This window comes from Chiloscyllium plagiosum, chromosome 15 (genome assembly GCF_004010195.1).
Source record: "Chiloscyllium plagiosum isolate BGI_BamShark_2017 chromosome 15, ASM401019v2, whole genome shotgun sequence".
Classification (NCBI taxonomy): domain Eukaryota; kingdom Metazoa; phylum Chordata; class Chondrichthyes; order Orectolobiformes; family Hemiscylliidae; genus Chiloscyllium; species Chiloscyllium plagiosum.
In genome coordinates this window covers 51,174,561-51,183,448 of record NC_057724.1, presented here as the reverse complement: position 1 = coordinate 51,183,448, position 8,888 = coordinate 51,174,561, and the positions used below count along the sequence as shown (strand labels likewise).

Sequence of the window (8,888 nt, the reverse complement as noted above, 5' to 3'; positions counted from 1 at the left end):
AATTCTTTCCCTTGAACATGAGAGTCCAAATGACCACATATTAAATATCATTGACTACTTACTCATATTTTGAACTATAATTCATGCTTAGAGATGGCCTTGAATATCAACAATATGGGACCTACTACTTCAAATATATCTGGGCAACTGGCAAACAGAATGGAATTTCTGTTTAATTTCTTCTAAGCTCACCATCTTAATTTAGTCTATTCATTCTGGGTTTCTTTTGGAATGTACTGAAATCGTGCAAAGTGGTTTATAAATGCAGATTTTTTTTTGTTTGATCAGGTTTAATACAATTAAACAATTTACTAAAAAAATAACTAATTTGCTTCATTTACTCCTTCCACGACCGAAAAGAGAAATTGACTTCAAAATATCTCCAAAACAACTTCACTGTTCCAGTTTACAATACTGAATATAAATGATAAATTAAGAAGTAAAAATATATGTCAAATAAAGCAGCCAATGATTTTCATCCTGAAATAGAATCATACATGCTTCTTGTGTGAATATTAATTCTACCAGACACATTGAACAAAGACATCACATCATAATGTCAAGTGATGCGTCAATAACCTCTGACCTGGAAGTTACATCACAAATTATAACAAGTCAGTCAGGATCCTGCTTTAGAGTAAGAGATCCTTTTTTGAATGCAAACCAGAAATACACGATTTTGAATGAAGCACAAAGAACCTTGATTATCCAAAGGACATGGATGGGGAGTATGTCGTTTGGTTAATCGAATTACAGATAATCAAATGCCAGAAAACATAGTTTAGCTGAGCATTGAGACATTGCGATCTTGCTGGTAATCTGATATTTGGATAATTTAATACCAGATAATCAAGGTTCCTCTGTATTCTCTATCAATAAATAACTATTTATGAATATCTATCATAAATGCCTCAATGGAAAAGAAAATCAGCCAGAGAGCCTCAATCGCTGATGTATGTGATTGCCAAAGACCGATTTCATATCCTATTTGCTTCATTCTGTCTTTACATTATACTTAGCCTGAGCTCAAACTTCTGGCTGTTCATGTACCTTCCTTCTCAAATGCTACATTATGAGGCTTCATTGTCACATGATTTTATACAGCATGCCACTGCAATCTATCAGGCACTGGCTAAACTAATATATGGAATTCCCCAGGTATACATCTTCAGCTTTTCATTGTGAGTTCAGAGATTACTGTGGGGAAAGAAAGACATCATTAGAGTGGTGCTCATCTAATGTCATCATTATCATCAAGGAATCACTTGAATTCTGAAATTTCTGGGTAAAAGATTGCAGACATAGTGAGCTGCCTTAAAATGAATATATCCAGGTATCCACCAGGGAAACAACATACTCTTGTACATTGGAGGATTTCTACTTGAAGACAAATTATATATTGAAAATTGAAACCCTTTGGTGTTGACAAAGGTGCACAATTAATTAAGGTAGCACATGTGGCCACATCTGTTCAAACTTTGATATTTGGATCCTGGCAAATCTCAGTTTACTTTTCACAATGCAGCAAGCCTGCGAGCTGACAATGGATACCTGATTAGGTGTACCCAGCCTGCAGGTGTTATTTAGACAAAGCCTAAAGTACTGCTTTGGATGGGTCTTGGGTTTCTGTTTCTGGTTTTTCTCATGGACTCTGAGCCCATTGATTATTACGTGCCCCTAAATGAAGCCAAACAAACCCTTGGGCTTGAAGAATCTTTTTTGGGTATATTGCACCATGTTCTAACAGACTTCCACTATACTTGTTGTTTGAACCATTCTCTATAGTGAACAACATCCAAGGAGCAGTAAAATCGACATTTCGGGCAAAAGCCCTTCATCAGACTTTTGCCCAAAACGTCGATTTTACTGCTCCTTGGATGCTGCCTGAACTGCTGTGCTTTTCCAGCACCTCTAATCCAGAATCTGGTTTCCCGTATCTGCAGTCATTGTTTTTACCTATAGTGAACAACCAATCTGGACCAAATTTGTGCAATTCATTCCCAACACACAGCAGAATGCTGGACCATTAAGACCTAAAAGAATCGCAATGTGAAACCAGTACAAAACAGGCTTTTGTAATAGAAATGCTTGTGAATTGATATTTGAATAAAAGTTAATACCCAACCCCATTGTGCTCTGTTTATTTATAAACTTTCACACAGAATCAGTTGTTTCCACAAATCCAGGACTAGCTTCCATCGTATCTTGCTTGAATGCAGATTGCATACTCAGTACATGAAAACACGTAACAATTAGCAGGTCGCAATGGCTGGCAATAATAATGTCTACCAGTAACTTCACAACATAATTAAAAAGACTAACAGCTTGTCTGGTTTGTCCTTCATATACTGCAAATGTTTGTTGACATGTCGCCATATTACATTTTAAAATTAATTACACAAAAGTTAGTAAAGAAGTTACAATTCTGTGGGTACCACAGTTATACCTGATAAAGAAAAACAAATTCTTCATTGATCTAGCAATTACACCATCAAATAATTTAAATTAGGAAATAACTGGCATTAATGGTGAACAATAAAAGGTATGTTTTACTGAGGAAATAATGCATCTCGGGTTTTACCACACCCACCACTAAAAGCAATTTAAAATAGGTGTACTGTGCTTTATACACCAACTGTACATACTTTTCTTGTTCACAGCATTATAGACCATCCATCTCTAATAAAAAATAAAAAAATTCAAAATTAAATAGCTTTAGCTAACATATGTAGCTCAATAGTGCCACACACCCTTGGACAATCATTTTGTGACAGAAAATACGTGAATCTGAACTGTTATGAAGAACACAGTTGGCATTTTTCTAGTGATACATTAGAGACAAAATACAGTATTTAGTGAATGCACTGAACCCCTACTAGTGCACTCTGTAACTATAATATAGATTTATGTTTAATCTGGACTTACCACTATTTCCCAGTATTATTTATTGAAGACCAGAGCTGTGGACCAACCACTAAAAGGAATGCTAAACAGGGGTATTATTAAAATACCATATTTTATCACATTTGAAGGCAGCTTGAAAATTGACTTGTTTCTCCATCACAATATTTACATGATATCATTCTAGAAAAGAGTACAGCAAATCAACAAATGTCTTAAAAACAGGCAGTCTTTGGTGACTGAAAGGCAGGTGTTTCTTCACCGTTACCTCTTTCCTATTTCACTCTGTCTCATAAACTGGATATTGTTGGCACTGTCGGAAAGATCCGGATACTGTTCCACAAACAATACAAAAAACCCTTCATAACCTTGTACCCTTCCATTGCTGAGTAGCTGTTGCTTTTCTCCCTCAGTCCATGATCTGATACCCTCCTCCCCTTCTTGCACCCTGCGCTGTTCCTTTGCCCAGGCCTGGGCAATAGCTCTCTGTCTGGCCATCTCTAACACATGGGCTTTTTCTTCTTCAATGGTGGCACCATATCGAATGTTGAAGCTTAGAGCTCCGTACTGTAGCTGAATGTCTGCAAACCTTCTAGTCCTCCTATTCACTACAGAGGTCATCTGAGAGACAGTCACGTTGACTCCATTTTCCAACACACGGCCTCCTCCAGTATTCCCAATAATGGCTAGGTCTTCTTCCAAAGGCCCTGACTTCACAAAGTAATGCGTATCTCGACCATCAATAGTAAAATGGAGATTCTCCAGATAATCAGCACCATTCAGAACGGCAGCTATTCGTCTGCTGTCATCACTGGCCACTCCGATGATGTCAGCAGTTACCTTAGCATTCTGAATTGCGAATTTCACTCCTTTACCAAACATTGAAGGAACTGCAGCAAATCTTGGTCGTTTATCTTGGCAGTTTTTATGGTTCCTTATGTATGCCTGTGGCAGACGTTCCAAAGATATGAAGCTTTTGAGTTGCTTTTGTAGTTCACACTGTATACCTAAAACAATCTGTAAAAAGAAAAGGGCTCCTGATAAAGTGTTAATTATCAGACAATAGGGAAATATTTCCTCCTGCAGTTAGATTAGATTCGTTACAGTGTGGAAATAGGCCCTTTGGCCCAACCAGTCCACACCAACCCCCCAAAGAGTAATCCACCCAGACCCATTTCCCTCTGACTCATGCACCTAGCACTATGGGCAATTTAGCATGGCCAATTCACCTGACCTACACATCTTTGGACTGTGGGGGGAAACTGGAGCACCCAGAGGAAACCCACACAGACATGGGGGGAATGTGCAAACTCCACACAGACAGTCACCCAAGGCTGGAATTGAACCTGGGACTGTGAGGCAGCAGTGCTATCCGCTGAGCCACCATGCTGCCTGTATTTATGAAACTGTATTTGCGAGGTTGTGAAGAGAATGGGAAGGTGCCTTGTCATGATTACTGCAGATATTATAAACGTTGCCTTTCAGGTGAATTTTATGATTTCATTTGAAATAGCTAACATAAGAAATATGCTTTCTGAACTTACAATATTACTGACAGACATTGACAAGTAAAAGTACTGTCCTAACCCTAAAATGAGTTCAGAAGATGTGGAGAATGAAAAATAAGAAAAGGAAGTTCTCTGTTAGGGTGGAAGACAGGCAAGATTAAATTACAATAGAATGGTGATGAAAGGCCAAAGGGAAAGGGACAAATAAAGAAACAAACAATGGGTTGAAGGTATAGTGAAATTATCACCAATGCTTGCCATAAAAAGAAGGGAAAAATGAGGAAATACAGTTATTATAAAGTAGGAAATTATGTTTGCTCAACATACCTTGCTAGGGTCCCAGTTTTGTGTTCTGGTTTGAGTTTTCAAAAGTTCATAGGTTGCTTCCATGACATTCATTTCTGGCTTTGGAAATCCAGGCACGACATTGTGCAACTGGAACCCAAAAAGCTGCAGCCAACTTCCAATGTCTGGAAAACAGAAAAATCAAACAGAAAAAAAAATGACAGAGGTCCATATTTGGTACACTTTTGCAAATCATTATTTGGCGGTGTGTATAAAAACTGAGCAAGCAATATTATTTATGATTAAACATTGTTGATTGCACTGTATATAGTAGATCTCTCCTGCAAATTCTTTCTGACATACCATAAACAGATTGACTCTGCAGGACAGAGTCAAAGAGGGAAGAACCATTTATGATGTGTGGAGGGAATTAACTTGCTGGGTACATACTTTCACTGTTTTTGAGAAATTGATTGATAAATTTGGATAAAATAATATGTGGGCACAATCAGTTGGATTAGCTCCTTCTGTGTCACAACACTTCAGCAATTCTGTGATTATGTGAAATTTGGCAACATTTACCAAGCCAAAGATATGATTAATCGCTGGAAATATTAAGAATCAATTAGAAAGAATTGAGACCAACTGTGATTAATTTATGATACAGATGGAAAATAAAAGCCAAAGATTAGCAAAGATGCAGAATGAATAGTACATCATAGAGGCTCAGCTTACCTGATGTAAACTATCTATGAATAACAAAGATACAGAGACAAAGACTATTATAAAATATTCTTCAGGCTGCATATTTTATGTGACGAATACAAAACCCAACCACTGTTTAAATATAAAGATGTCTATGAATATTGATATCAAAATGCATTTCATCATCAGATTGCTCACATATGATAACCATATATGTTCCTCAGATTTTGAAGCACTTGGAATAACCGACAACATCATTCATAGCAGAAAGTCATATGAAAACACAGGACTGGCCTTCCAGTATGATATGACCAGCTAAACTATTCTCCCAAGTTTTATTTTCCTAGTTTACCATTCAGCTTGTTCCACCCCTCAAAAACTAAGTATGAGGATATGGTTCCAGCATAGCATGCTCACATAACTACTGCTCATATAAGCTGAAGTGTTAAGCCATTCTGAAGCCAGACATCAAAGTAAAAAATGAGATGCCAATTCTTTTCCTCATATTTATTGACAGAATGGAACTTTAAAACTGTCTATTATGGGCCTAAATAAGATAAAAGTCCAAAGATTGTATTCTTAATAAAGCAACTGTTACTAATGTCTACTTTAATAAAACAATTAACAAAATTGAAAGAACGAAGTGAAAGTCACCCGAATCCCAGACGACCATGGGCTACTGTCCCATTAGAGAGATATGACTGGTGGTGATAACCAAAGTGTCTTATTAGCTCATATTTTTAAAAGTGCCCTCATATTTCAGTCCTACCACTAGCAAACATAGTTTCTATTTTTACCCGACCTAATTCCTTTTAAACATCTCTTAGCTTTCCAAATTGGATGACAAGCCAGCATATTTAACCTGTATTTGTTACTGAACTCTTTAAACTGAGGATCCTGAGATCAACTGCTCTTGGTGCTGTTAAGGGGAGTGTACATGTAGCATCATTGAGAGGTGTAGATTGGCAGTTACTTATAAATCCCCAGTTCCTCCTTCAAAGAGCTGTTTGATTATCAACAAATTCAGAAAGAAAATAGCAGTTTGAATCTGTTGCAATTTTTAAAAACAAGTTTAACCCATACATCTGGTATTTTGACACATGCTTGGCAGATTTACATCAGCAAGTGTGACATTTGAAGTGACATAGATTTGCCAGGTAGCAGATTTATGAACTGCTCAGGAAATTATCAAAGTTGTGGAGATTGAAGATAAATTGAATATCTAAAAAGAACAACTAATGCACAAATTTCAAAGAAAAATAATTCTTTATTTATTAAAGTTTTGCTTAAGGGGTGACAGGTGACAGTGAATGAATAATTGATTTAAGAAATTAGACAGATTGGGCTGAACCTTAGGCTGTTTTGGCAAAGTAGTGGCCACTTTGACCAGAATGCTTCTGGCTGTGGATACCCAACAAGTTTTCTCTATGTATATCATCAAACATATTGCATTAATTGGGGTTCCATTGCTTGTAGTGAGCTTCATATCCAATTTCCACCGCATGTTACTATGCATTACTCCTGGAGCTGCTTGCTACTCACTAGAAATTCTGAAATTGCCTAACATCTCTGACACCACTGTCTTATCTAAAAGAACTTGTGAATCTGAGTTAGTGCTGACAGTCAAGAGCAGGCCTGCATAAGTTTTTGCATTTGTACTGGACAGAGAGAAATCAGCTCCCATTTTTCCCCGGAGCTCTTGCTGGACAGGATGGTACAGAGTCTGCACTTCTCTTCCTCAGGAGTAGTAGTAAGGCCATGATACCAGATTATGTTGGCCTGACCTGAAGTTGCTGTTGTGAGGAATGCATTGAACTATAGGAAGAAGGTCAATGTCTTCTCCACTCTGCCAGCATAAATCCCTTTGATACCTCATAATCACACTGTCCCTGCTACTAAACTCCCCCTCCCACTAAGGCTCATGTTCTACCATTCTCACTATAGATTTCACTTGCTGAGTCTAAAGATAAGAGTGGGACTTTTCTGAGTTAGCCTGAAGATAGCAGCAGGATCACTATGATCAACACTTGAAAAATGTTTAGGTTAAGGTGGATGAGGAAAGCAGGAGAAGGTAGTATGTCTTTGTTGAGCCTCAAGTTAAAGGGTAACTGACAAAGGAAAATCATTTAATTAAGGAAAGGTAGCATAAAAGACAAATGTTGGAGAATTTATCTTGTTTTTGTTCACAGAATGATATAGGAATCTATATTTGGCAGTATGTCACATTGCGTGCGATTCTGGTCTCCTTCTTATCGGAAAGATGTTGTGAAACCTAAAAGGGTTTAGAAAAGATTTACAAGGATGTTACTAGAGTTGGAGGATTTGAGCTATAGGGAAAGATTGAATAGGCTAGGGCTTTTTCCCTTGGAGCGTCAGAGAGTGAGGGGGTCACCTTATAGAGGTTTATAAAATCATGAGGGGCATGGATAGGATAAATAGACAAAGTCTTTTCACTGGGTTAGGGGAGTCCAGAACTAGAGGGCATAGGTTTAGGGTGACAGGGGAAATATATAAAAGAGACCTAAGGGGCAACATTTTCACTCAGAGGGTATTATGTGTATGGAATGAGCTGCCAGAGGATGTGGTGGAGGCTAGTACAATTGCAACATTTAAAATGCATCTGGATGGGTATATGAATAGGAAGGGTTTGGAAGGATATGGGCCAGATGCTGGCAGGTAGGACTAGATTGGGTTGGGATATCTGGTCGGCACGGACGAGTTGGACCGAATGGTCTGTTTATCATGTTGTACATCTCTATGATTCTAAAAGTCATGTGGAATTATTTTTGTCAGAATTTCAATATAAATGCAAACCATTTGTGTCAAAAAGTGCAAACACATTAAAAGGTTTTATAACATTACCAGTAGCATTGTATGAGACAGTATACAATGAATCAGATTATGCTTTGTTTTAGATGGATGGATTAATTAAACAATATAAAGCATGATACATCAGTTCTTTGCCAAAGTAGGTGTGTGTTTTGTTAAGGTTACAAAGTCTCATTGTTAAGTCAACTCTGGACTTTCACAAATGTGAAATTTTAAAAAAAAATGTGATCCTTAGAGTTGCTTTGGCTTTTTTAAAAATACTTTCTGGAAATATGGTGTAGACATTTAAATGATATAATATAATAAACAGAACAAGTAACACTTGTACTGTTTTATTACTATTATAGGTATACAATCATGCATTCAAAATTAGGATGCATTTGCTCATTACCTTTAAATACAGAAGAGCCCATAGAAAACATGAATGCACAGCTTATTTGGCAATTTCTCTGAGAAAAGTGAAAGGTGCATATTTATAGTGGAAGCAAAATGTTGGTGAGCAGCCCACAAAGATAAAAATGTTCAGCTGAACCTTTTTGCAAGTTGTTAAGTTTCACCCTCCAGAATGAAAGCAGAAATTAGCCTCACTCTAGCAGAACATGTTGGGCTCCCTTCCCACATCTTGCCCCCCATTTTGTCACCCAGCCCCTCCCAACCCAT

General features: G+C 37.4%; 1 protein-coding gene across 6 annotated transcripts in view; it reads right to left on the bottom strand.

The window, feature by feature from the left end:
• Nucleotides 1-2,125: 2,125 nt before the first annotated feature.
• Nucleotides 2,126-8,888, bottom strand: part of tenm1 (teneurin transmembrane protein 1) — a 2,412,691-nt gene continuing 2,405,928 nt past the window's right edge. For all 6 annotated transcript variants that reach the window (XM_043704862.1, XM_043704861.1, XM_043704865.1 and 3 more), the window contains 2 exons: nucleotides 4,737-4,879; nucleotides 2,126-3,918 (listed from right to left, as the gene is read on the bottom strand). In XM_043704862.1, coding sequence (XP_043560797.1) covers nucleotides 3,166-3,918; nucleotides 4,737-4,879 — 896 coding nt within the window. In that variant the 3' untranslated portion in view covers nucleotides 2,126-3,165. The remainder of the gene's footprint in view (nucleotides 3,919-4,736; nucleotides 4,880-8,888) is intronic.